Source organism: Eleutherodactylus coqui, chromosome 1 (assembly GCF_035609145.1).
Source record: "Eleutherodactylus coqui strain aEleCoq1 chromosome 1, aEleCoq1.hap1, whole genome shotgun sequence".
NCBI lineage: Eukaryota > Metazoa > Chordata > Amphibia > Anura > Eleutherodactylidae > Eleutherodactylus > Eleutherodactylus coqui.
Window position 1 is genome coordinate 185844942 of NC_089837.1, and position 27057 is coordinate 185871998.

At 40.9% G+C, this 27057-nt stretch overlaps 1 protein-coding gene across 3 annotated transcripts in view; it reads right to left on the minus strand.

Moving 5' to 3' along the window:
- Positions 1 to 27057, minus strand: part of COL12A1 (collagen type XII alpha 1 chain) — a 159935-nt gene that overhangs the window by 124706 nt on the left and 8172 nt on the right. For 2 of the 3 annotated variants that reach the window (XM_066604593.1, XM_066604602.1), the window contains exons 3-12: positions 15493 to 15609; positions 13410 to 13553; positions 10448 to 10507; positions 8291 to 8554; positions 7845 to 8009; positions 7183 to 7356; positions 3741 to 4031; positions 2997 to 3599; positions 2524 to 2796; positions 629 to 901 (exon numbers count right to left, since the gene is read on the minus strand). The exons of the other annotated variant lie outside the window; for it this stretch is intronic. In XM_066604593.1, the coding sequence (XP_066460690.1) occupies positions 629 to 901; positions 2524 to 2796; positions 2997 to 3599; positions 3741 to 4031; positions 7183 to 7356; positions 7845 to 8009; positions 8291 to 8554; positions 10448 to 10507; positions 13410 to 13553; positions 15493 to 15609 (2364 nt within the window). The remainder of the gene's footprint in view (positions 1 to 628; positions 902 to 2523; positions 2797 to 2996; positions 3600 to 3740; positions 4032 to 7182; positions 7357 to 7844; positions 8010 to 8290; positions 8555 to 10447; positions 10508 to 13409; positions 13554 to 15492; positions 15610 to 27057) is intronic. 3 annotated transcript variants of the gene reach the window in all.

Genomic DNA, 27057 nt, shown 5'->3' on the forward strand with positions numbered 1-27057 from the left:
CCGAGCGCTTGCTACTTGTGTATCTCATCAGTCCCACTGAAAGTGAATTGTACTCCAGCATGCTTACATGACGAACGCTACATTCAGTCTTCTCCTTACTGTGGGGGGTGCAGTAAACCAACAGTAAGGAAGATGGGAAACATGGGATCCCTGTTCTTGAGATCAGCGGGGGTCTCAGCAGTGAGACTCCCAACGATCAAAAATGCTATCCCCTATCCTGTGCACAAGGGCGTAGCTAAAGGCTCATGGGCCCGAGTCCAAAAGTTTATCTTGGGCCCCCCCCCCCCCCAACTTCTCTTGACCTCTTAACCCCTTAAAGCAGAGGCATAACATGAAGCTCCTGGGGCCAAATGCAAAACCTGTAACAGGGCCCCCAACTATAATGCTTTATCCATAGTACTGGGCTCCCTATATGGAGAAGAGAGACCTTATGGGCCTCCTAAGACTCCTGTACCCGGGTGCAACCGCATCCTCTGCATCCCCTATAGTTACACCAGTGCCTGTGCATAAGGGATAACTTGTAATCTAGGCACAACTTCTTTAAAATGTATAACTTGATGATTTATTATATACAATTTGGGGATTTTTCAAACCATTATTGTCAAGTAGAACAAAGCAGGTCATTTACCTTCCTCAGTTGCTCCATTTCCTAGTAACGGTTTCCCTGGGCCTGAGCGATATTCAGGTGTGACAGAGACATGATATTTTGTGTCAGACATGAGACTCTGTAGTGTCACGGCTCTTTCATTTCCTGGGACCGTTACTTCTTTTCGCTCTCCTCCAGAAACTGGCCGATATCCAATTCTGTATCTTAAGACATTTCCAGGAGCTGCTGTCCAGCCCACTTTAAAGCTATCTGTGGTTTCATCACTTACTATAAGGTTTCGAGGTGCTCCTTTCACTATAAAAGTAAGGTGGAAAAAAAAACTTACTACCACACCAAAATAGACTTCATCAGAAACAATGGTCAAATCAAAGTTATGAAGTTTAGAAAACCATTCATAGTCAGAAAATTAAACAATACCATGGGGGGGGGGGGGGGAGGAATCCTGAAATACAGTACATAGGTTTACAGTTGGCTTTACAAAACCCTTTGTTGTGCATAGTTCTCTTTAATACTAGATTTGTCCTGGCAAATTGTATAATAGGAGTTATTTAAGTTAACAGAGTGCCTTACTTTATTAGGTCTATTAGAATGTAATCTTAAGAATGTTTATTGATGCCAAAATATTTTCTACAAACAAGCTGAGCATTGGTATAATAGAGGCAAAGCTACCTCCCAGCAAGAATTTAATAGGACATTTTGACTGGCTGACTCACCAGACTCTTTTCCAATCTCTCTTTGTGAACACGGGTGTATTAAAAGACTTTATGAGACACTTATTATATCATTACTTTATATTTCTCAGCCATCTACTTTATATAGTATGCAGAGTAGAGACACATGGGCCTGTAGACCTCAGTTTCACATGCTGGTCTCAGTAAATAATACACCCGGTTATGAGCAACAAATGTATTGATAAGCGCAAGTCTCTCTTAATACATTTGTCTTATGTGAACAATTTTTATCCAGAAGTTGCAGGGTTTATAAATGTGACATAAAGAATCAAGAACTACTTCAAGCCAAACTATTTGACTCCCTAGTCCTTTTAGTTTTTGATTCTGGGTATAAGATTTCTCTCAAGAAGTGTTCCTTCTAGCTCCTACTCATCCCACTTGAGTAATAAATACTGTATTAACATCAGTGTCTTATTAACATCAGTGTCTTATTTTTAGGGCTGTCTTAATACTTACCTAGAAGAAAATTACCTAGCCATCCCCGTCCCTCTTAGTGCTCTCAAGGGGATCCGGCAGTCTTCCGTGTCATCCTCAGCGCTGAAAGAGCATTCTCTTCCTGGTAACATGGGCTGAATACCCCGCCTCCAGCAAGAGAATGCTGTGATTGGATCAGGACCGCAGCCTCAGCCAATCACAGTCTGCGCTTGATAAGCCAATCACAGGCATTCAGCGAATGACATAATTGAATGGCTGTGATTGGCTCATCGAGCACCGGCTGTGATTGGCTGAGGCTGCGGTCCTGAGCCACTCACACCATTCTCTTGCTGATGATGGGGTATTCAACTCATGTTACCAGGAAGAGAATGCTCTTTTAGCACTGAAGATTACATGGAAGACTGCCGAAGCACCTGGAGAGCAGCAAGAGTGACGTGGAGGGTGCCTGCGAGGTGAGTATTTTTTTTTCTTCATGTAATGCAGCTAAGGCTTATTTTTGGGGGAGAGCTTATATTTCAAGCTCTGCCCCTGAAAATCAGGGTAGGGCTTATTATTGGGGTAGGTCTTATTTTCAGCAAAACACGGTAATAGGTTCCACTACACTCACATAGAACACATTGTATTCAGTGTCATACTGGTTCCCCTGAAGACTAGTAGGCTCTCTGGTGGGCCCGGGCTCTGACTTAATAATGGGCCCCAAATGTCCAGCACTCCAGCAGTTTTTTTTTATCTTTGTCTAATTACTCTTACCTTCTAAAGTAGTTTCTTCTCCCTCCAATGGAGGGCTTTCTCCTTCTTTATATTCTGCAAAAACTCTTACAGCATAAGTGGTCTCTGGAAGAAGATTGGAAAGAACAGTGGTGGTAGTTGTGCCTGGAACAGACACTATGATTTCTTCTCCACCAACAGCCACATTGTACTTGACATTGTAGTGTAGCACATCTTCACCTGCTGGCGACCAATTTACTCTGAAGCTTCTGGATGTGACTTCAGAGAATGTTAGATTCTGAGGAGGAGTCAAAGCTGTAATGACACCAAAATAGACTTTTAATATGGGAACTGCTTTTAATTACTAAGTTAATTAATGCAAGATGTATAGTTGGTTTTAGTGTGTTTTTAATGGAGGGATTTAATAATACTGCAGTGAAAATTACATTTTCATGTATATATAGAACATAGCATTTTAATGGCCGTATGGGTATGAATGTACATTATAAACTTACATTTTATCTTTATGGATTCAAGTTCTTGCTCAATACGAAGGCAGATGGATTGGGTTAGCTCAAAAGAAATTCTTTGGAAGGCATCAAAGTCTTCTACTGTGTAGACATGGGTATCTGCAGGTGGAGAAGCAATGGCTTCCAGCTCAGTTCTCACTGCATCTTTAACACCAACAGCAAAAATCTCCACATCTGTGTTTCTCAACCTTATAGCCGGGTCTTTAAAGGCATCAGAAGACTTTCCATCAGTAATGAGGATCATGACTCTTGGGACTTTTGCTCTTGCTCCCTTGTTTTCAACAAACACCTTTTCCCTAACAAAAGTCATCGCCCTGCCGGTGTTAGTAGAACCCCCTCTGTATGGAAATGTGTTCACTGCATGAAGAATATCTTCAATCCTGTCAAACCTGTTCAAAGTAAATTCTGTAACGGGATCTCGGCTGTACTGTACAAGACTGATCTGGACTTTGTTGGGTGAGATGTCAAAGCTTTTTACTAGCACTTCCAGGAAGGCTCTGACTTTTGCGAAATTTGCCACTCCAATACTATAGGAGCCATCAACAAGGAGGACAACATCAGCCTTTATATCCACTCCACCGGAACATTCTGTGAAACACAATACCATCATATGTTATAGTTTTTGGACATTATTGCTGAAAAAGTTAATTGAAAAATGTTGTTTTTACTTTGAATGTTTAGGGAAACTTCTTTCGACAGGAAAGTAAACAATTTAAGTCAATATCTTACCAACTCTTATTTTCACTGCCTGAGTCTTTTCCAGTGTTGAGATTGGCTCACTCGCTGTGAGTTCTTTCATTGCAAATACATTAATCTGGTACTCTGTATCTGGGGAGAGATCCTTCAGAGTAAGGCTTGTAGTTTGAGGGCCAACATTCAAGGCTTGTTGTTTACTTCCTGCTAACATTGGAATAAGCTGAACTCTGTAGCCTGTGATTTGGCTTGGTGAAGGCCTCCAGGTGATCCGCATAGATTTGGAAGAAATTTCTGTAACCATCAAGTCTGAAGCAGGATCCACAGCTAAAATTCAAAAAAGGGAATAAATAGATTACGGTATATATTTGGGTTGAGTGGAAATCCCCAAACAGATGCTTTCATGCCTGCATGTATTTAAAATGAAACCGTACTATTTATAAATGATGACCACTTAAATCTAACGGGTTTTGTGCTGTTTGCTCAAACTCTGCTTGCTCCAGCCATGTGTTCCTCAAATAAAGTGACTTATCAGCTTTAATGGACTGACTCAATATGCTAGGCTTCTGAACATTATTAGTAAGGATGAAATTTAATCACGAAGTTGCTATTACATAAATTCCAATGACTAATGTATATAAATCAAGCATAATGTTACTATATGTGAGGATGAAAAGGGTAGTATAAGTTGAAGAATATTTCAACCATTAAAGTATACAACTAGAGATGAGCGAGCATACTCGCTAAGGCAAACTACTCGATCGAGTAGTGCCTTATGCGAGTACCTGCCCGCTCATCTCCAAAGATTCAGCTGCCGCCGGGGGGAGGGGAGCGGCGGGGGAGAGCGGGGAGGAACGGAGGGGAGATCTCTCTCTCCCTCTCTCCCCCCTGCTCACCCCTGCTCACCACCGCAACTCACCTCCCACCCGCGTCGGCAGCCGAATCTTTAAAGATGAGTGGGCAGGTACTCAAATAAGGCACTACTCGCTCGAGTAGTTTGCCTTAGCGAGTATGCTCGCTCATCTCTATTTACAACCCCACAGACACAGATCACTAGAACAATGAAGAGGTAGCTCTCTGTCTTTTCCACCAGCATAACTATAGAGGTATGCAAACAACCAAGTGAGAGTGCTTGGCTACTTCCATACCTTCATTAGAGTTATCTGAGGCACAGCGGTGTAACTACCAGCAAAGCAACCACAGCTACCTGCAGTCTCAGAGTGGCACTGGGAGCACAGGAGCACTACTAATGTGTAGGGTCCCACTGTGCAGCAGGACTAAAAGTGACACTTATTGTGTGAGATCTTTAGGGGACACGAAAGGGTTGTACTATTACTATGTGCCATGCAAAGGGGCCAACACTATTACCATTTGGGATATCATTACCAGTACTACCATTTAGAGCCATACGGATTGGAAGTTTGTGTAGAGGTTGGGGAGGGGAGTCCTGAAAAAGACAGAAGCTGTCTGGGCAGCAAATTCTGTACAGACAAGTTACAACTGGAAGGACCTCATGCTGGTCTCAGCCACATGGAGAAAAAAAAGGAAAGTAAACTTTTAGGGCTCAGTCACACGGGCGCCGATCCGCCCATTTTTCTGTGCAATTCAGACTGCTGCACTGCAGGTGCGGACGATTCTCCACACCGCCGGAAGAAAGAACACATGGCCAGCAATGGAGCCGGTCATGCAGAGAGTCGTCAGCACGCGGTGCGGCCGTCTTATCGCGCAGGAACACGGGCGGATCGGCGACCATGTGACTGAACCCTTGCAGTCAGAGAAGATGTCACCTAGATTTAATGGTATCTAGATGTCACCTATATAGTCTGCAGAGCACCTGTGTAGAGCTGGTATATGCCATTATATACCCACTTTATGGTGGTAATATTGTCCTTTGCACAGTGGTTTTTAGTCAGTATCAGTATGGTGGTAATATTCAATAACTATGTGTTGGTAATATGTGTTGATTGTTTTGCGCTCCTTATACAGAATGTTCCCTACTTACAAACAGGTTGTGTTCCAGGAAGCTGTTTATAAGTGCCTTTTGTTCATATGCCCGAACAAAAACTTGTATGGACGGGGATCGCGGGTGGATCCCACTCCATACAACGTCAGGTGCAGGCTGATTCTTACAGCCTGCATGCTTTGGCAACAGCTTTGATAAGCCGCTCATCGGACCTGTTAACTCTTTAAATACCGCTGTTAACATTAGTATTTAAGGGGTTAACAGCTGAGATGAGCGCTGTGGCTTATTGAAGTTGTTGCCGGTGAGTGCAGGATATAAGAACCAGCCTGCACCTGACGTTCGGGGGTCCCGTTTGGCCTTCTGAAAGGCCCCAAGGCTGCCTACGTACAGTGCCTGTCCGATTGCTGTACAGTATGATGTAATGCTATGGAATTACATCATACTTACAGACAGGCTTGTTCGTATCTTGCAAAGTTTGTAACTCGAATGTTCGCAAGTAAGGGACTAACTGTATTGTGTTCATATTGGTAATATTGGTCCAATCTAGGGTCTGAATAAATTTAGGGCTCTGGTCTGGGATCTGATGATTTTGAGGTCTGCTCTGTGGTATGAATTAATTAGGGGTCTGGTCTGAGATAACATATCAGTGCTAGGTTGTATGTTAGGCCATACCTAAACCTGTAAGGGTAAGTAGACTTACATTAAATTTTACGTAGATCTGGTAAGCATATGTACTGGAGGAAAAGAGGATTTAAAAATGTTCTAGTTATACACCCAATGAAGCAGCAGTAGTCATGTTCAACTGCCCCTCCATGCAGTTCCTCCTTACTGTGGACATGTTAGTGTGGGAGATGGGAAACTAAAGGCCCATTTAAACACAGCAATTATCAGTCAAATTTCACTGAAAAGCCATCTTTTGAGTGATAATCATTGTGTGTAACTGCACTGACATCGCGCAGTTTTCGTTAAGCTGTATCCCGCTCCCTGATGACAGGCTGGGTATGAAGAACAGAGCAGTCCAGCTCTTTTCTCCATACCCTGCTCGGAGCGCTTGGCTGTATAACAGCCGGGCGCTCAGAGCAGAGAACAGCTGGATGCAGAAGACAAGCGGGGACACCTCGCTTGTCTTCTGCATCCTCCGCTCGGAGCGTTTGGGCACTCAGAGCAGGGAACAGCTGGATGCAGAAGGCAAGCGACCCCACTTGTCTTCTGTATTCTCCGCTCAGAGCGCAAGGTGATCGCTCAACGTTTGAGTGATCATCTTGCGCTGTAAAAGACACAAAGATTATTGTTCAAAAGTCGCTCAAAAGACATCTTTTGAGCAATAATCATTGTGTCTAAATGAGCCTTAACAGAGCTGATTCTAGTAATCTGTGGGAAACCCAGTCAGCAAATAGACCTCCTTGGATCTAACATTTACGAGCTATTCTGTGGATAGACGATAAACGTTAACTGCTGGAACACCTTTATAAATGTTTGCAAAAACCTAAAAAAGAATACAGAATGATTACTTACCTTCTTCCCCACTAATAAGTTCACTTAGTTGCTCATCAACTCCAGAACAAACTTGAGAAATAATTTCTTTTTGTACATCAACTATATTATCAAAATTGGCAACACTGAAAACATGCTTTAGAGAAGGTAAGGAAGCCATTTGTTTCAATTCTTTTGCATCTGCTGCCTTTATTCCTAAAAGAAAGAAAATGATACATCATTCATTGGTCAGTTCCACTTAGTGTCTCTATAATATCATAGTGGCATGAACCATCATTGACTGTTAGTGAGTATGATTTTCCCAATAACTTTATGTTACAAACACCATACAGAAAAGCAGTAGATTATCTGCTATTCACTATGACTATCACTATTGGATTCTATATTGTTTATGCATCCCAATGTATAATGTAGTCTATATTAATAGCTGTAATATACCTGGGTGAGGTGGATTTATTGCGTATAGCTAGTCAGAGTGTCAGCCTGCAGACTCTGTTTGTGGCAAAACAAAGCTAGAAATGTTTGGACAGTATATTCCTCCCAAGTATGAATATGTTAAGGAAAAGGAGGATTTCTCAATTTTTCTATGCCTCCATGTTAATATTACATTGTTGTCATGATGCCTTGAAAATATACTCTGAACATAGGTGTAGATTATATGCATGATAATAAGGTTTCCTTACCCAATGTAAACACTTCAACTCCTAAATTCTGCAGCTCCTTTGCAGGAACTTCAACTTCATCTTGGGATTTTCCATCAGTAATAATAATTGCAATTCTAGGAAATCCTTTCCTGGAACCAGCAGATTGCACAAAGGTATTTCTTATCAAGTAATCTATGGCTTCACCTAAAATGGAATGTCAACATTCTTAATAAGTACATACTTTGTATAACTGCATTCAGCATTTGCTATTGACACTAAGATATCCCCCATGCCATGCTAGCTGTAGTAATCCCTCTATACAGTGCTAGAAACAGGTTCCCCCAGTGGTAGCCATAATGGGCCACCAATGCCACCTACAAAACTCCTCCAAACATAATATAAGACATATTCACCGGCTAATGTAAAAAGAAAAGCAAAATCTGCACCCTGATGGGATTTAAGCAGCTAAACTGTAAGGTCAATACCTGTCATGGTATTTCCTCCTTTGTAAGGTATTCTCTTAATAGCAGTCAATAACTCCTTCTTCTGAAAATACTTGTTCAGGTTAAACTCGGTCCTGGTATCGGAGCTGTACTGAACAACACCAACCCTCGTCTTGTCTTCTCCAATGTCAAATGCCGAAACCAAGGAAGCCATGAAGTCAAGGATAAATTTGAAGTTGCCTCTTCCCACACTCCAAGAGCCATCCACAAGAAAAACTACATCAGCAACTGCGCTAATAGAACACCCTTAAAAAAGATATAATAAGAGTCGTTATAAAAAGCCATCAGCCCACTTTGCCATGACACTTTATAAATCCAAGCAACTTGTTGAATAATTGTTAGTGCTTTATCTACAAGCATTGTAGAAATACAAGTCTGTGCTTTTCATAAGAATATGAGATAACTTGTCTTATGTCTGAAATGAATAGTATTATATGGATTCCATCTACTGACCTCCTTCTGTCAGGCAGCAATACAGTACCATATTTGTCTGCGTGTAAGATGGATGACCCTGTGTATAGGACGCACCCCCTACTTTCCCATCCAAAATTAAGAAAAAAAACATTTTAAACATAAAACAGTACTTCACCTTGCAGCCGGCGTTCGGGTCACTCACGATGGCCTGCGGCGCTGCTGCAGGCTGCCATGTCTTCCTGCACGCCGACAGAGCAGTTCTTCCTGGAAGCTGGGCTTGAATACCCCACCTCCAGCAAGCTAATGCTCTGATTGGTTAATCCAGCGCCGCGTCAGCCAATGAAAGCCAGCGCTGGATTAACCAATCACAGCCATTCAATGATGTAATTCAATGACTGTGATTGGTTAATCCAGCGCCTGCTTTCATTGGCTGACGTGGCGCTGGATTAACCAATCAGAGCATTAGCTTGCTGGAGGCGGGGTATTCAAGCCCTGCTTCCAGGAAGAACTGCTCTGTCGGCATGAAGGATGATACGGCAGCCTGCAACAGTGCAAGGGACCCGAACGCCGGCTGCTAGGTAAGTATTAGACACCCCCCAAGCCTGTCCCCCGTTAATAAGACGCATGTTGACTTTTAACCCCGAAAAACGGGCAAAAAATGTGTCTTATACATGGAAAAACATTGTATATTGTGGGGGCAGAAGCCATTTAATGGTTTTATTCTCACTCAGAATTTACCTCATTATGAATATGAATACATTTATTTATTATCCCCCACCAAGCTGGGTACTCATTTCAACAATCTCGGAAGGATGGAAGGCTGAGTGAACCTTGAGAAGGCTACCTGAACCAAGTGGCGCTAGAACTTGTAACCTGCAGGTCGTGAGCGAGAGCTTAGGACTGCATTCTGGTGCCTAAGCACTCTGCACCATAGAACGCAGAGGTTACATGAAGCAGTAGAGGAAGGGTGATTCCTACCCAAAATTGCCTTTTACATTTTCCATGCTGATGAACCCTTTGCTAGATAAAATATCCTCAGTCATCATGTACAGTTTTTGTACGTGTGTTTTGGCGAATGTTCAATAGTGCAGTAAGATAATGCAGAGTATGTCCCAAAGTATTATACGCTATATCACATAGCCAAAGCACTAACGTTAAATGGATGCATCTGCTGACTCTTGTATTCACATGTTACAAGTGAATGAATGCCAACTTCTTTTTACAGGGATTTGCTCTTTCTGCTTCAAAGTTTTTCAGTAATTCGTAAAATTTAATTGGGCTTCACTGTTTACTCAGTGCAAATAAACAATTTTGCTTTTTTAAAGGCATTGCCAAAGACATCACATAGGATACAGGCAAGTACAGTTAGCCGGTCACACTTCACACCTAACAGAATAAGTATGGAAAATGAGGGTCTCCACACTACGTAGAAGCTCATCTGAAGACATCAGTATGTTGGACTAGACAATAACATAGGAATACCCCCTCTATTTCCTATTCACTAGAGGCTGTCCATTCTTTGAATGTGCATGTAATTTATTTGAATGTTATTAACCTATGTTTCAGCAGCCATTAGATGAATGCAGGGCTAACTCATAATGCTTGGCTCCTTTTCAATGACTGCAAAGGGGGAAGCAATTACTAAGATATATGAACATGCCCCTTGACCTTCTCCCATTCTTCATTGCACACATTTTCATCATAGCATTTACATGGAGTACCTACGTGGAATATCTGTGGTTACAACTTTCTTCTCTTCTGTCATTACCCGGCCTCCTGTTTGAACTTTAAAGAAAAAAGAGCATTGATTAAACTAATGATGGAATGAAGTTTGATCTGTTATTGTGTTATACATGGGGCAGGGTCTGGGGGAAACTTTCAGGCACAGTGATTTTACAATATCTTTAAACTATTCAGGAAGAAGCAGAAGAGGACAGTGAGTGACAATAACTGGACTCTACTTCCTTGTGGAGATCGGAGATTGTCCCTCACACTGAAGACCTGGATAGTTTTCCCGACATCCTTATTTATCACATGGATCTGCACTGGACCAAATTGGATAAGCCGTAGAGATGAGCAAGTATACTCGCTAAGACACATTACTCGAGCGAGTAGTGCCTTAGCCGAGTATCTCCCCGCTCGTCTCTAAAGATTTGGGGGCCGGCGCCGGTGACAGGTGAGTTGCGGCGGGAGCGGGGGGGGAGAGGGAGAGAGATCTCCCCTCCGTTCCTCCCCGCTCTCCCCCGACGGCCCCCGAATCTTTAGAGACGAGCGGCGAGACACTTGGCTAAGGCACTATTCACTCGAGTAATGTGCCTTAGCGAGTATACTCACTCATCGCCAATAAGCGGCGGATTTGTCGTCTCTCTGCCTAAATATTGTTCTTATATACATGCACTAGCTTTGTCACCTTTCTACCTATCAGCCAACCAGTCACCGCCGAATGACACCAATCATTTGTTGCTGTATTGATCAAACTCTTTGTCAAGCTTAGGCTGCCTGTACATGTGCAGGGTTTCTATGCTTCATACCTGGTTTTGGCTTTAAAAGCTGCATTAAATATACTACTTAAAACTTGATTATATACGGGAAACCTAATGGTGCTTTCAGATGGGTGAAATTATTCTGCATTCTGCACCAAAATCTGCAGCTCTGCCTGCGAATTTTGATGTGAAATTGAAAAGGCTTAATTAAGCCTGCAATTCTACATCAAAATCTACAATGAGACTTGCAGGCTTTGGTGCGGCATTCGCAGCATCAGAATAAGCTGTGGATTTGGGTGCGGAATGCGGTATACTTTCGCCCCAATGTGAAAGCACCCTTAGGGACCTTTTGGGCAGGTGGAACTTGGTCACAACACACAATGCAACCAGCGGAAAATTCCACACCAAAATCCACGTGCCTTGGTGTAGATTCGGACACAGAGTTGAAAAGGACTCAGTTCTGCATCAAAATCAACATTTAGACAAACGGGTTTTGGTGCAGATTCCCGCAGTGGAAGATTCAGCTATGCGTTGTGGTGTATGTTGCAGCCAAATTCATGGCCCGTGAAAAAAGACTCTTATGCACTAAAAAAAACTAGCAAAGTTGCTAGCCAATTTTCCTAAGCATAGGGGCCACATACTGCATGGCTCATTAATCACTGCAAAATAAATATCGAGTTACTAGTAAGGAAGGGGAAACCTACCGGTAATACTAAAGAAAGAATATTGTCATAGAATAAAAGACTAGGGAACCTTGGTATCAGTGCCATCTGCTAAACATAGCTGACACATGGTAACAATGTGGGGGAAGCTGAAGGTAGAAAAGCTAAGAAAAAGTAGTTCATTTTAGGTAGTCAGGGTTATATAAAAGGAACTTGCTGAAAGTTATCAAACATTTCTATTTCTATAAAATATCCAAATCTTTATACCATGTTTCCCCCAAAATAAGACTTATATAAATTTTTGCCCCAAAAGAGGCACTAGGTCCTATTTTTGGGGGATGTCTTATTATACTTACCTAGCAGGCTCGGTCCATGTCCCTGAGCCGCGGCATTGATTGGCTAATTCATAAACCCCACCTCCACAACGTGATGGCTGTGATTGGTTCTCTAGTGCTGTTCAGCCAATCAATGCAGCACTGGATTAAGCAATCACAGCCATTACATTGATTCATTGAGCGCTGCATTGATTGGCTGGGCAGTGCTCAAGAACAATGAGAGTCATCGATTCCTGGAGGTGGGATTTATGAATCCCGTAACCAGGAAGCGATCTTCTGTGGGCGGCCGAGGACTGCAGAAATCATGCTGGAACTCTGGAGAGCAGTGGGAGGGATGTGGACCGAGCCTGCTAGGTAATGTTTTTTTTATGTAATGCAGCTAGGGCTTATTTTCAGTGTAGGGCTTATATTTCAAGCCTCCCTAAAATCCTGAAAAATCGTCATAGGGTTTATTTTCAAGGTAGGTCTTATTTTAGGGAAATGTGGTAGGTAGCCTGCCATGTACTTTATGCTATTCTCACTGTGGGCAGCACAAAATAATGACAGGCATGCTGATTTCAGCAGTTGGTCACTTATTGGGTAACATGAAGTTGTTTTTAAGAACTTACAGTTTGTTCCTGCAGCTCATTGGAAGAGATGCATGATGTGCTGCTAGCCCTGCCCTCCCATTCTCACATCAGTCTTCTAGCTATTACACTGTATACTGAGTAACATGGCAATCAAGGCAGGTGGGTGGGGCTAGCAGGTCCTCATGAATAAAAGGCAATCCTTTTGCTGCAGGAACAAGTAATAAGTTCTTAAAAACCCCTGCAATTTACCCCATAAGTAATAGACCACTGAAATCAGCATGTCTGACACTGCCTTATGCTGCCCTCAGTGAGGACAGCATAAAGGACATAACAAGCTACCTTTAAAATACCTTTGCTATATAACTTCAAAGAGCCTGTGCTCTTTAAGGTTATATCCAGAAACACATGTAAGCATGGTTATGCTGCCAGATAACCAACTTTTTCTCCATTACGGCAGAGTTACATGCATGTAGTGCTTACTAAGGTGGACACAATAATTGCAATAAATTGATAATAACAAGATTAAAGCAATACATTCCATATCGATTGTGTAGTGCCATCTGTGAATGTGTTAGTGAAAACAGTTGGGTTGTATATTTTATAGTCATTTTGATGATGAATCTCAGCTGAGTACTTACTTGTAAGTTGGCCAAACACAGGTAAACTTTCCTCCGATTCATCATACGAAAGTATTGTGACAACATATTCAACATCTGGTATAAGTTCTGTTAGCACAGTTTGGGTTGCGGAAGCTGGAAGATCCAATTCTCGTGCAGGTCCATCTGGTAAGCATTAAACAAAGTATATTTTAGACATTTATTAAAAAAACAGGGCCTTGGAATTCTGTTCAACATTACAGACTATGTTACCTCACTATCATACGCTCCTTGTGAAATATTTTGCTATTTAGTATGTGAATAGCTGTTGTTGATCAAAAATGAAAAAAATTTGAATGAGGCTCAGACTTTGCCTGATCTCAGCTCAAATGCATTAAGGTCATTGGCATCTTACATTATAACCACCATGATACAATTAGCTTGAGCAAATAGATGTAATTTGAGAGCAATCATCACTTTTTGATGATGCTCTAAGTTTTAAGAAATGTTATAATTGACTACGGGGCTGTGGTTCTCTTCTAGGCATGGGTTCTTGAGCACTGTTCTGTTGGTCACTCTACTTCTGGCTTAAAGGTAATCTCTAGAGATGAGCGAGTATACTCGCTAAGGCACATTACTCGAGCGAGTAGTGCCTTAGCCGAGTATCTCCCTGCTCGTCTCTAAAAATTCGGGGGCCGGCGGAGGGCGGGGAGAGGCGGGGGAGAGCAGGGAGGAACGGAGGGGAGATCTCCCTCTCTCCCCCCGGCTCCCCGCCGCAACTCACCTGTCACCGGCGCCGGCCCCCGAATCTTTAGAGACGAGCGGGGAGATACTCGGCTAAGGCATTACTCGCTCGAGTAATGTGCCTTAGCGAGTATACTCGCTCATCTCTAGTTACCTCTCATCATAAAAGTTTTGGTGCTTATAGTTAAGGAGACGTGGAGTTGGGGAAACTCTTTTAATACTCACCTAGTCTTTCGGGCCTGTGGTGTCTCCCCAAAGAGTCAGCTTGCACACACCAGCATGACTCTTTTCAGAATGCTGTGTGCTTGCATTCCCATTTACCTCTATAGGAGTGTGTGCGCACAGCCTTCTGAAAAGAGTCAAGCTTGCTGTGCGCATACTGACTTCACCGGGAAACATCGCAAGAACGAGGGGCTCTCTGGACTCCTTGTCACCGCTATAAGCACCATAACTTAGTTTATGGTGCTTTATTGTTGACAACAGGTTCGCTTTAAATTATGTAACTTAGTACATATATTACAAACATAGAGTGCTAGTAATATATTAAAAAGGTGTCCTCAAAAAGATAGTGGTGGCTATAAAGCATAAGATTCAGTCCTTTACTGCAAAATTACATTAGATATAATACCAGAGACACCATAGATATGTGTTCCCTCCACTCATAATGTTATGTTAATTTGTTAAATACGAGGTATAACATTATTTCCAGGGGCATAGTATAGAGGATGATTGACAGAAGCCAGACATGGCCCTTGGTGCCTGATGAAGGACCAAAGGCCCCTCTATCACATGAGAAGATACCAGTACCAGAGCCCTGGAGAGCCCCGGTACATATTTTATACTAGGGCACAGGAACTTTAGAGGGGTTGTCCCATGACAAGACATAATCCTCAATCTGAGTTCAACCTCTTTACGTGTTTGGTGATTCAATGTCATGATGCAATGTCTGTCTATCGCTGACCATACATACTGTAAACTGCTGGTTTATAAATGGCAGTTTATAGAAACATTATCTCCCTAGACAGACTTCTTAATATATGACTGCTAATGAAATTAGTCCTACTGACAGTTTTCAATAAACAATCTTACTTTGCCACTTGAAATAAACTTGTAATTCCTTATCAGCATAACATTAGAAACTCTGAATTATATCACTCTTTGGTAATCTAGCAACATAATATTTGGCAAGTCGTTGTCAGGCTCATATAAGGCAAGAAAAACATTGAAAGCTGTATGTTTAACAGAACAGGGGCTTAGGAAAGCTAAACTGTATAAATGACATACAACTGCCAAAACCCACTGTTACTCATCCCGAGGCTTCATTCTATGAACCTCATAAAGACGGATATGACTCTTCATAACGAGGTGGAGCATGACTTACCAATTGTTGGAACAATAGTAATCTTGTAGCCTCTTATCCTCTCAGCTGGCCTTTGCCATGACATTCGAACAGTATTCTCATTTACTATTTCGAAATTTAGATCGGTGGGAGGCCCAACTGGAAGAAACATTGACAGGATATATTAGTGAATGACCTATATAGCAAATGTTATTGCACCCATCTTATCGTAGTGGGAACTTTCCACTGATATATTGTTTCTAAATCAGATTGATGATTTGGAGATACAGGATATTGCTGCAAAACCAAAGCAAACTCACAAGGGTGCAATAACATGTGCTACTCCAACAATTATCAACATTGCAGAGGAGGGCTACGTATACAATATACATAGGAAGCTGACACAGAATAGCTTTGCATACAATTGTTTCCAACACCATAACAGATTTCTGCTGGAAACAGTTCAAGCTGACATCAACGATAATAAAACTTACAATGCACAGCACAAACATTTACATCTTCAGTTGCTTAATCATTCAAGAATGATTAAGGATGATCAAGAATATTAGAAAACACACCAAGAAACATGGAAACTCACAGGGGATATGAGATGTGAAGACACTTCTCAGGCAAAGATTATTTAATACATGCTTGGTTTAGAGCATGCCCTAATATGCGGAGTTTATACAACCTCAGCCTTCTCGGCATAAATGGTCTAATATACTGTAGATGCAATGCACTTTTAATTTATTAATGCTATCTCTTTCATTTTTTGCCTTTGCTATGTTGTTTTTTCTTGTGTTTATCAATGTAAGGAAGACTTAATTAATAGGTTTGTAGCCATATACCAGTTTAATATATGATTTCTCTCCCAAAAATGGAAGATGTTAGTATTTTTAAACTTTATTCATTTTTTATAATTTTATAATTATTATCATATAATGATAGGCATTGCATAACTATTGCTGTAAAACTCCAATATATGAGCCCAAATAATGAATCTTCCTTAGAAATAGAGAGCAATGATGGCAGAAGAAGACCACATAGCCCAATTAGTCTGTCCTTTAAATGTTCAATTAAATAACATTCAAGTAAACTAAGGCCATTAAAATATTACTAGGGGGTGCAGAGCAGGGGCGTAACTATAGAGGATGCAGGGGATGCGGTTGCACCCGGGCCCAGGAGCCTTGGGGGGCCCATAAAGCCTCTCTTCTCCATATAGGAAGCCTGGTACTATGAATAAAGCATTATAGTTGGGGGCCCCGTTCCAGGTTTTGCATTGGGGCCCAAGAGCTTCAAGTTACGCCTCTGGTGCAGAGGTTGCAGTTTCACCTGGGTCCTTGAGAATTGGATGGTGGGGAGGGGGGTGGGAAGGTCCTTTAGCCACGTATGAGGAATCCACTTCTATAAATGGAGTGTGATAATTGGGGGGTCCCATTACGAAATTTGCATTGGGGCATTGGGGCCCAAGAACAAGTTATGCCTGCATGGACGATGAAGACAACAAAGAGGCTCCAGGAACTATACCTATCCCATCAGCAAGAGTTGAGAGGTTGTTCATAAAGAATTTGCCAAATTATCTGAGAGTTTGACATAGGATCCATTAACAGTAATGATTGCTGTTTTTTTAGAACAGGTAGACAAGTGCTCCATACTAGAAACAGCATTTTGACATTAAAATGCAAGTATGGATTTTCACAAAAGACTGGTTAATGATGGCAAGACGGAATCACAGCTTGTGGATGAGCGTTGCTTAGAATACTGCGAGCACATACAGTACCCCACACAGAGCTGCACATAGAAAAAATCAGATGGCTGGTATGATTGGACATAAGGAATTCTTTGCATGTAGATCATTTCATGGCATCATGCAATATACATGAAATCATGATTTGCTTGAGCTCACCAAAATGAACAAAAGCCTCCATGTACAGACTGCATTACACACAGACTTTTTGTGTCTTATTTTATAATGATATTCACTCATTTTGTAAATCGAAGCTACTATCAGTGCAAAGTGGGAATTAATTAGCAGGTAAGGAAGCAACATGTCTGCATTTGGAAGGATTGCGTTACTTTTTACCAATGGTAGAACTGGATGGACTCTGTTCTTGGCCTGGACTACCGAAGCTAGAAACCAGTTTGTATGTTTCCATATGATACATTATCTGGTTACTGAATCCATTTCTAGGCTTCCATTTAAAAGGAATTGTATTATTAGCAGCAGAGGGAATGCATGCTGGTACTAGTTGTGTCATATTATATACAGATAATACATAATTGGGAAGCTATATCATGCGGTATACATTTATGATATACATATGGCTATTTGGATCTGCATCTAGAAAAGCTTTTGTATCCTCTTTTATTTAATATAAAAGGACTACTTTTGTATGCAATATTTGATCATAGGATAAGGCTAGAGGTATACCGTGACTGAGGTCATGCAATGTGAAGATCACTGCAACATCGCACTTACTGACTGTTAACGGGGTGGCGTTGCAAACTGAAACCCAACCCATTTGTGACACAACTGCCTCAAAAAATCCAACACTGTTGGAATTTTGGTTGAAAGGCACTTGCAACTTTGCCAGCATAGACTGCAATGTAAGTCAAGTGCAACTGAGACCTCTTTGCGATTTGGCTGCTTTTGTAACAGACAATTCACAAATCTGCAGTGTGGCACAACTGAAGGGCTCAGTCACACGGGCGCATCGGCACCCGTACACCGGCGCTGATGCGCCCGTGTGACTGAGGCTGAAAGTCGTAGAAAAATGGCACAAATATTTTTGGTCACCGGACATAACTGAAACATGTTGATGTGCGACCAGAGTCACATTATAGCCTTAGCTTAATGTTCATATTAGAGGGATCTGCAATGTTAGGATGTTGTACATTAATAGTTTAGCAAAATGGATTCTTAAAGGAGTTATCTATTTTATGGCGATTATGCTCATTTAGCGCCTCCCTGACACAGCTAGTTTTGGTGGCAACATTTTCACGTTTTCCTCAGGTTTTACAAGAACTATACCTTTTTAATTTTTTGGGCAGCATAGCTTTATGGGGTATATTTTTTGCAGTTGTATTTTTTATTGACACTATTTAATGTACCATATAATGTATAAAATAAAACGTATGCATATTGGACTGAAATATTGGGTGTTCGTTTTACAATATTCACTCAGTAGTAAATGTGACATGTTAGCTTTATTCTGCAGTTCATGATTATGATTATGCCAAATACATATAAGTTTTGTTATGTTTTTTGAGCTGTAGTTTTTATTGATATCATTTTGGGGAATATATGACTTTTAGATATTTTTATTTCATTGGGGGAAGGCAAGGTATCAAAAAAAACCATAAATTCTCAAATTGTTATTTATTTTATATGGCTTTCGGTGAGCGATAAATAATGTGATATTGCACTCATTTGGACTCTTCCAGACACGTCAATTAAGTTTATCTTCCTATTGTTTATCTTTTTATGTAAAGAATTGAAAAAGGATTTTTCGAACTTATGATTTTTGTCTGGTTTATATTGTAGACAGTTATCAACTCTATAAGACAAACGACACTCAAAGCATATATAGCGGACTGAGCTTCTTAGCCAGCTCCATGCGCTCCACTACAATTTCCGCCATACATATATGGCAGTTATTGAAAAGGATCAAAATATATTAACCCTTTCCAATCCAATTTTAGATTCAGGGTTTCCTAAAAGGCTTTCTCTTTTTTCTGTTATACAACAGTGCCATCTGCTGGTAAAGCCAGTGTGTGTGCGCCAGAGAGGCTCCGACAGCAGAGTGGCTGGCAATAGACGGTAAGAATGCCCTGTCGGACGTCTTCTGACATTGGAGCTGTACAAGCTTCAATCAGAATGTAGAAAGGCGTCAGACAGTGGATTGGAAAGGGTTAAAACATTCAGCAACCCTTGAATATACTCAGTACTTCCATTTCTTACCATTTTCAATATATCTGATTGCTATAAGTGAATGGAGACGTTCTAGTTTAGATTTTGAGGCTGACAAGTAGTCCTGGCAAAGGCCTTGTGACATAGGTGCATGTCTCAGTTAGTTATGATCAGGACAGGCTTTCAGTCTCAAAATGTTAACAAGAGGATTTCCATTCGATGACAGTAAGTAGAGATCCTGAAAATGTTAGATACATAACTTGAAATAAATGTTTGCTGTACATAAAAATGGAAATCTTTTTAAATGGCGTAGAGCATTGAGTGCTATCAATTATGGCGGTACAACCAATGTATTCAGGTGTATGCTAGTTATCAACAAGATGAAATGTCCTATTTAATAATCCGTGGTGGGCTCTTTTTCAGCTGCTGTGCCTATATTAATGATCATTTAGCAGACATATGTCTTACAGAGCACTCTTCATACTACCACTGCCTCAAATGTTAGAATTCATAATATACAATAGTTATAGAATATTTTAAGAATGTTATAAATCTAATACATTTAAGAATATATTCCATTTAGTTGAAGTTTATCTTACATGCAGAATGGCCTTATACAAGTCTGTAATTGTGTTATGTTGGAGTCATGCAAAAGCTTCTATCACTCCTGAATAAATGTGCATTTCAAGCTTGCAACTGAGTTTAAGGAATATCATTATAAAATACTATTTCGGTAGCAATGGCTCAGGACAAATTTAATGCAAAGGCAGACAGAACTGACCTGAGCATGCTTCAAAAAGGTATCAGTACATGGTAAAGAGGTAGCACCAACCTGGACAGCAATTTGACCTGTTGTGCAGATGACTTAGGCTTTAACTCCCCGAGAACAGTAGCAGCCCAACTTAGTTAACTCCAAAAGACCGGATTCCAAGAAAAAGCTGACTGTGGGGAAAAATCTTTAGCATCTGAAAAATGTGTCAACCTGTATAGCAGCAAATGGATCATTTGGTAGAAGGTTTGTTCTATATTCCCCCGATACAGAAGTGTTTGTGAATATACCTCTTGATACAGTCGGAACAGGATTTCATCACAGAGAAAACACTTGGCAGAAATTTCCAATTCTTTGCGTGCTTAAGTGTCCATCTCATAGCAAAAAAAGATCATTATGAACTGCGACTACTCCGCATTGTTTTGACCTTTTTAGGTGACATTTCCAGACATTGGACTCAGCAGCATTTCTTCAAAGTTGCCGAATACAGGATTACATTGGGGAAAATAGCTGGTTACATTCATACAGCATTCTGTAATGTTTGGTGTATTGCAGGATTTCTCAATAATGGTACATTTAGAGGATATCCGTTAATAATAATATGAAAATCTCTAAAGCTGGAGACGTGAGTGAATAGTGTCTTTAGAGAGGATCTGTCGCCTCTGCTGACATGTCTATTTTAGTAAAAGCTTGTATTTCCCATAAAATAACAATTCTGAAACATCTTTCCTTAAATAAATAAATAAATATTATTATTTGTATAGTGCCAACTTATTCTGCAGCACTTTAAGGTAATTTATTTATTACCCCCCACCAGGCTGGGTACTCAATTTATCAACCTCAGAAGGATGGAAGGCTGAGTCATCCTTGAGCTGCCTACCTGAACCATGCCGGGATTGAACTTGCAACCTTCAGGTCATGAGTGAGAGCTTAGGACTGCATTTCTGCTGCCTTAGCACTCTGCACCATATGAGGCCCTGAAAATGTAGAACTCAATTGACAATTGGTTGTTACAATTCTGCCTGTCAATAGGGTGTTTCCTTTACCTTGTAACATTGATAACATTGACTCAGAGTATCAGACTGTGTAGGGACACACCCTATTGACAAGGAAAATTGATTTAGGCTAGGTTCACAATAAGCATTCTGTTACCCTGCTCTGTCAGTAGAACAGAAAAATGGAACGCCAGATCCATCCAATGATGGAAACAATAGGCACTGAATGGACCTTATTGACTGTAATGGGGTTCGTCCAGCTTCCTTCCTGACCTCTGGCGTTTTCCTGATCGAAATAGCATAGCTATTCCATCTGGGACTTTATGCCAAATTTACACCAGAGGCCCCAAACGGGTTCTCCTATGCAGATATGAACCTAGCGTTATTCATACATTTCCAGGTATAATGGGAAGGGCACAGCTCAGTTGTGTAAGTAAAGGGGGCCTAGAATTGCTATTACATGGTGAATACAAGTAATTACTAAATCACACATATCAGGAAAGGTGACAGGACGTCTTTGAAACAGAAGTTGCACATATGGAAGCAAGAGGAATGCCCTGAAGGTGATATGAAACATCCACTCTAGTCAACACCTGTAAATATATGCTTTCACATTTACTTATCAAAACACTAAACCTGATGAAAAAAGTAAGATAATTACTTAGAGGCAGAAATCCTACTTCCTGCCATTACAAATATTAATCACTTTGACACATTACAACATTCACAATGTTATCTGACATCATTTGAGACTGATATGAAGATCTATATTTTGCAGGTTTACAGGGAGTTGAGCCATAGATATGTTAAATGCTGAAATTTAGCCAATATTTGTCACATCCATGGAAACACGTATAGGGATATATAGAGCAAGAGTAAATTAACCATCAAACACAATGGGGTAATACAAGCATGATTTCCGTGTGTCATGCAAATGCACAGGACTCATGCAATTTTCATGGCCGTGTAAATAAGCCCTTATAGCAGAGCTCATAGGCCATTCATACAATGGACAGTAGCTGACTCATTGACTTCTACAGGACAGTGTTCTAGGCATGTTCTGTGTCATATACAGAGGTCACTTTCCTGGGAGGGAAGTAGATAAGCTGTGACCATCACCTATTGTGAATGACGGATCATGTGTTATCTATATATACCATAGATGTTACCTTTCATTGTAATCCTGCCTGTGAGGATAGTGAAATAACTACTGAAAAGTTGTCTCTACAGAACAGAAAGTGTCAGACTATTATTACGCTTTATGGCCATTGTGAAAGCTGCAGAATTTTAGGATTTTTGTTAAATATTGATCCTGATCTCAAAAAGTAAAAAATGATCAACAAGTCTTAAAAATATGTAAAAGTCTGATTTATACAACAAGTCATTTTTTAATAAAATAAAAAAAAGTTTGGTACGGTGTTAGCCAGTAGAGTAAAGTGTGCTTGTTCTCAGTAAGAGAAACCAAGTCATCTTGTAGATATGATACCTTTTAATGGCTAACAAAAATACATGATGTTATAGTGAGCTTTCGAACCTCTCAGGGTCCTTCTAAGCCTGAGGAAGGACACTGAGAGGTCCCAAAGCTCACTATAACATCATGTATTTTTGTTGGCCATTAAAAGGTATCATATCTACACGATTACTTGGTTTCTCTTACTGAGAACAATCACACATCATTTTCTAATGACACATTCCCTTTAAGCGGGCACAATGAACTTAATAGCTGCTCTCACACTCCAGCGTAATGCATTATTTTAGTAAGTATAGCAAGCAGGCTGGGAAATAATTTGGCTTCTCCACTTTTCTAACTGCTTCTGTCCCAGATAAAATTGTTTGGTATGTACAAATTTCCAGCTGGATTTCAAAAGAGCATGCGTGTGATACTTGTATGCAGATGATAATACAGTAATACACTTGTGATATGAGATATAGCAGGATGTGCGGTTACTTGAGGCTCTGACCTTCAGTTAAAAGGGAAAAGCTAGGTCAGCAACTTTGGAGCATTGCATTATCAGAAATGGAATTTGTTTAATCATCCTGTTTAGCTGTTGACGAATCGAGCTGTGATATATATGATGTATGTGAGCGGCTGATGCAGTGATATTACACAGAGCCACACAGGGTACAATGATATTCCATTGCTGTATAATGTTACCATATCACAGGACCATTTCCTTTTTATAGTTGTATAGCTATGAAGCATTCAAAATACATAAGCGTGTATCTATCATGTAGACACTTATTACTTGTGATACATGCACCAACAGAATCATGCATTGGGTTGATTTTGGGATAGCTTTTAAGCAGAAGTTAAAGGGGTTGTCTCGCGGCAGCAAGTGGGTCTATACACTTCTGTATGGCCATATTAATGCACTTTGTAATGTACATCGTGCATTAATTATGAGCCATACAGAAGTTATTCACTTACCTGCTCCGTTGCTAGCGTCCCCGTCGCCATGGTGCCGGCTAATTTCGGTGTCTTCTTGCCTTTTTAGACGCGCTTGCGCAGATCCGTCTTCTCCCTTCTTCTCCCTTCGGCTCCGCTCGGCAGCATCGGCATTTTGGCTCCGCCCCCTTGTACGCATCATCGCGTAGCTCCGCCCCCGTCACGTGCCGATTCCAGCCAATCAGGAGGCTGGAACCGGCACACATCATGGGGCGGAGCTACGCGATGATGCGTACAAGGGGGCGGAGCCAAAATGCCGAGCGGAGCCGAAGGGAGAAGGGAGAAGACGGATCTGCGCAAGCGCGTCTAAAAAGGCAAGAAGACACCGAAATTAGACGGAACCATGGCGACGGGGACGCTAGCAACGGAGCAGGTAAGTGAATAACTTCTGTATGGCTCATATTTAATGCACGATGTATATTACAAAGTGCATTAATATGGCCATACAGAAGTGTATAGACCCACTTGATTTCGCGAGACAACCCCTTTAATTAGACTTGCCTAAAGACTCTTTTAATGATGTATTTAGCAATCACTCCTGAAGGAAAATTAGTAATAGACTCTAATAAGGTATTATTCTATATTTTATATGGCGCAATATATATTACATGCCTTAAGGGAATAAAATGACACACCCGTGAAAATTAGCATTGAAACGTATAATTAAAACAGAGCTTTAATGTGCAGATAATAGGATATCTAAATCCCACATGCAGTTAATTCATGGAGATCCAGACAATGGAGCATGCATTGCAGATATCCAGACTTTAATATCATCTAATACAGCATTCCAAGAAAATTCTTCATATAAACACATGCTTAATGTTGTATTACTGTATTATCATCTGCATACCATGTCCCAGAAACCACACAGCTCACCAGCATCCCGTTTCAGAAAGTCACTGCCAAAAATGGTTGTAGCTCATTCCTTTACTTTAGTAACAGGTAAACAGAGCGAGCAATGTAATAAACTGTGTTATCGCCATTTTGTGTGAGTCAGCTGTTTGGCTTTGGTTGAGAGGTTAGATAAGAAGCTTAAAGGCAGCAACTGAAAACATGGAGATAAATTAGCATTATTGTCCATATGACAGTAAATTGTTATTAGGATACTACTAAAATAATGATTTGCTGTGTAGTGAGTTCTTACAAGCTGCAAAAGAAGGTTATTGCAGCAATTATTTGCTATTTCTACCAATAATCAGGGGTGTAGCTGGGATTACGGGTTGGGTATGTGCCTGGGACAGAGGTAAAGTTATAGGCAGTGCAGAGGTTGTATCCAGGTTTTGATGCTAAGAGCCCCTCTGTCATGGGTGTACCTATAGGGGATGCAGGGGTTGCGGTTGCTCCCTGGCCCCGGACCCTTAGGGGGCCCATACGTTCTCTCTTCTCCATATAGGGAGCCCAGTACTATAAATAAAGCTTTATAGTTGGGGGTCCTATTACAGGTTTTGCATTGGGGCCCAGAAGCTTCAAGTTAGGTCTCTACCCTCTGTAGTATAAAAAGTCACCATGATATAATGCCACATGGTAGGGATAGCCCTGTTAAAAAAATCTGCATTGGGGCTCTAGATACTGAATGCCAGTCACTCCGCTTGGTCAGGGTATATAGATACAGAACTAGGGCAGTAAACTGAATATGTGCCCCCAAGTAAAGAAAAGCCTAGCTATCATTTGCCAATTATAGAAGTTGACACTTTTCAAAGGAAACTTGGCTTTTCAGGACCAACTAAGTTAATGTAGACCACGTGGGCTTGCTCATACTAGGGAATATCAAACAACTTCCTATTTACAATAGCTTAAAACTGGAAAGCGCCTCTAAATATGAGCTAAAGAAGGAACAGAACATTTTTGTAATGATCAGAAAAATGTATGAAGTGCATGTTTTTAGTTGTATCTCCATAAAGCTCCAAAGAAAAGTAAATATACAAAGAAAGATACAATGTTTCCAAGTGTAACAAACATTTACTTTATCTGAATGGAAAACAGTTTTATACATCATACCGTGTTTCCCTGAAAATAAGACAGTGTCTTATATTAATTTTTGTTCAAAAAGGTTTAGTTTTTTTACATGTATAGCTGCCTGGACACTATTTAAATTGACTTTTTTAATTAACTGTTAGCAGAGCTTAATTTTGGAGTAGGGCTTATATTTCAAGCATCCTCAAAAAGCCTGAAAAATCATTTTGCATCCTCAAAAACTCTGGAAAATCATGCTATGTCTTATTTTCAGGGTATGTCTTATTTTCAGGGAAACAGGCTAGCAGCGAATATCTATGACATCTACTGACCTGCAACTAAATAAGATTGTTATTTTTCTATCTCAAAGCATACCTGCAGAAAATATATTTTGAACTTTCCCGCGGTAATGTCCACAATTCAATCCGGTGGCGAGCCCAGGCGGCTCTTCTGGTCGGAGTATTAAGCATAAACCTCGGCTGCTGCTATGTTTTGTCATCCACAGAGCACTTTGAACTCTCATGCATGCGTCTGAATCATAAATCTGCCCACAAAAGGGATGCATTATCTGCACGTGCGCCAATCCGTGAACTTTCAGCGCATGCATGAAAACTCAAAGCGCTCCATGGATCAAATAACACAGCCGGAGCTGAGGTGGGTGGGTTTATGCTAAAAACTCCATCCAAAAGATACAGTCCAGGCCCAGATCTGACTTTAGACATTACCATGTGACGCAGAAGAACTAGAAACCCGTTTTCTGTAAGTATGCTTTGAAATAGAAAATAAACTTATTTTTGGAAGAGCTGTTACTCAGTAGTCTGCCCTGTAGTTTAGTAGGGTTTGAAACTGCTAACGGGGTCCCCTAAAAGGGACTGCATAAATATCAGTTTCCTAATGTTTTGATAATATCTAGTGGGGAAGATCTCAGGTCCCTAAAAGAAAAATGCAGGCTGCCTATATGTACTCAGCACATTGCAGACATAACACATTGTATGCGTAGTCTGAGAAACTGTGCTTGGGCCCTATAGGCAGGGGAGCACATTACTATCATTAAGCTTTTCTATCATATTATGTATTCTGTGTGCATTGTTTTTTTCATATATCTTTGTAGGAGTTAGAACACCATATTCCTAATTCAGAATGCCCCCTATTCTATTCGCATGGTCAAACTGTTAAATTGTACAATTACGACACTACCTGCAGTTACCACTAGGGAGAGCTCATTGAGTCATACAGTTAGTGTTGAATTCAATGGGAGCTGTATAAAGTCAGATGCAGCAAGCTCAAACTAGTGGTTAAACGGGGCAGGTTTTGGCAGAAAGGGACACAGGAACCTCCTAGTGTCCATGTCCACCCATGGCATTGTTATACATCGCAGCATCTTATTGTTTGTCAGCTCTACAGTCCAAAAATACAGGTTGACATAAGACGAAAGACATCCCCGACACCTTGTGCAACTCACTCTTAGAGTTTATCTTCACAGGCGTATACGTAGATATACTGAAACGTGCTTGTCGGCTCCTAGAATATT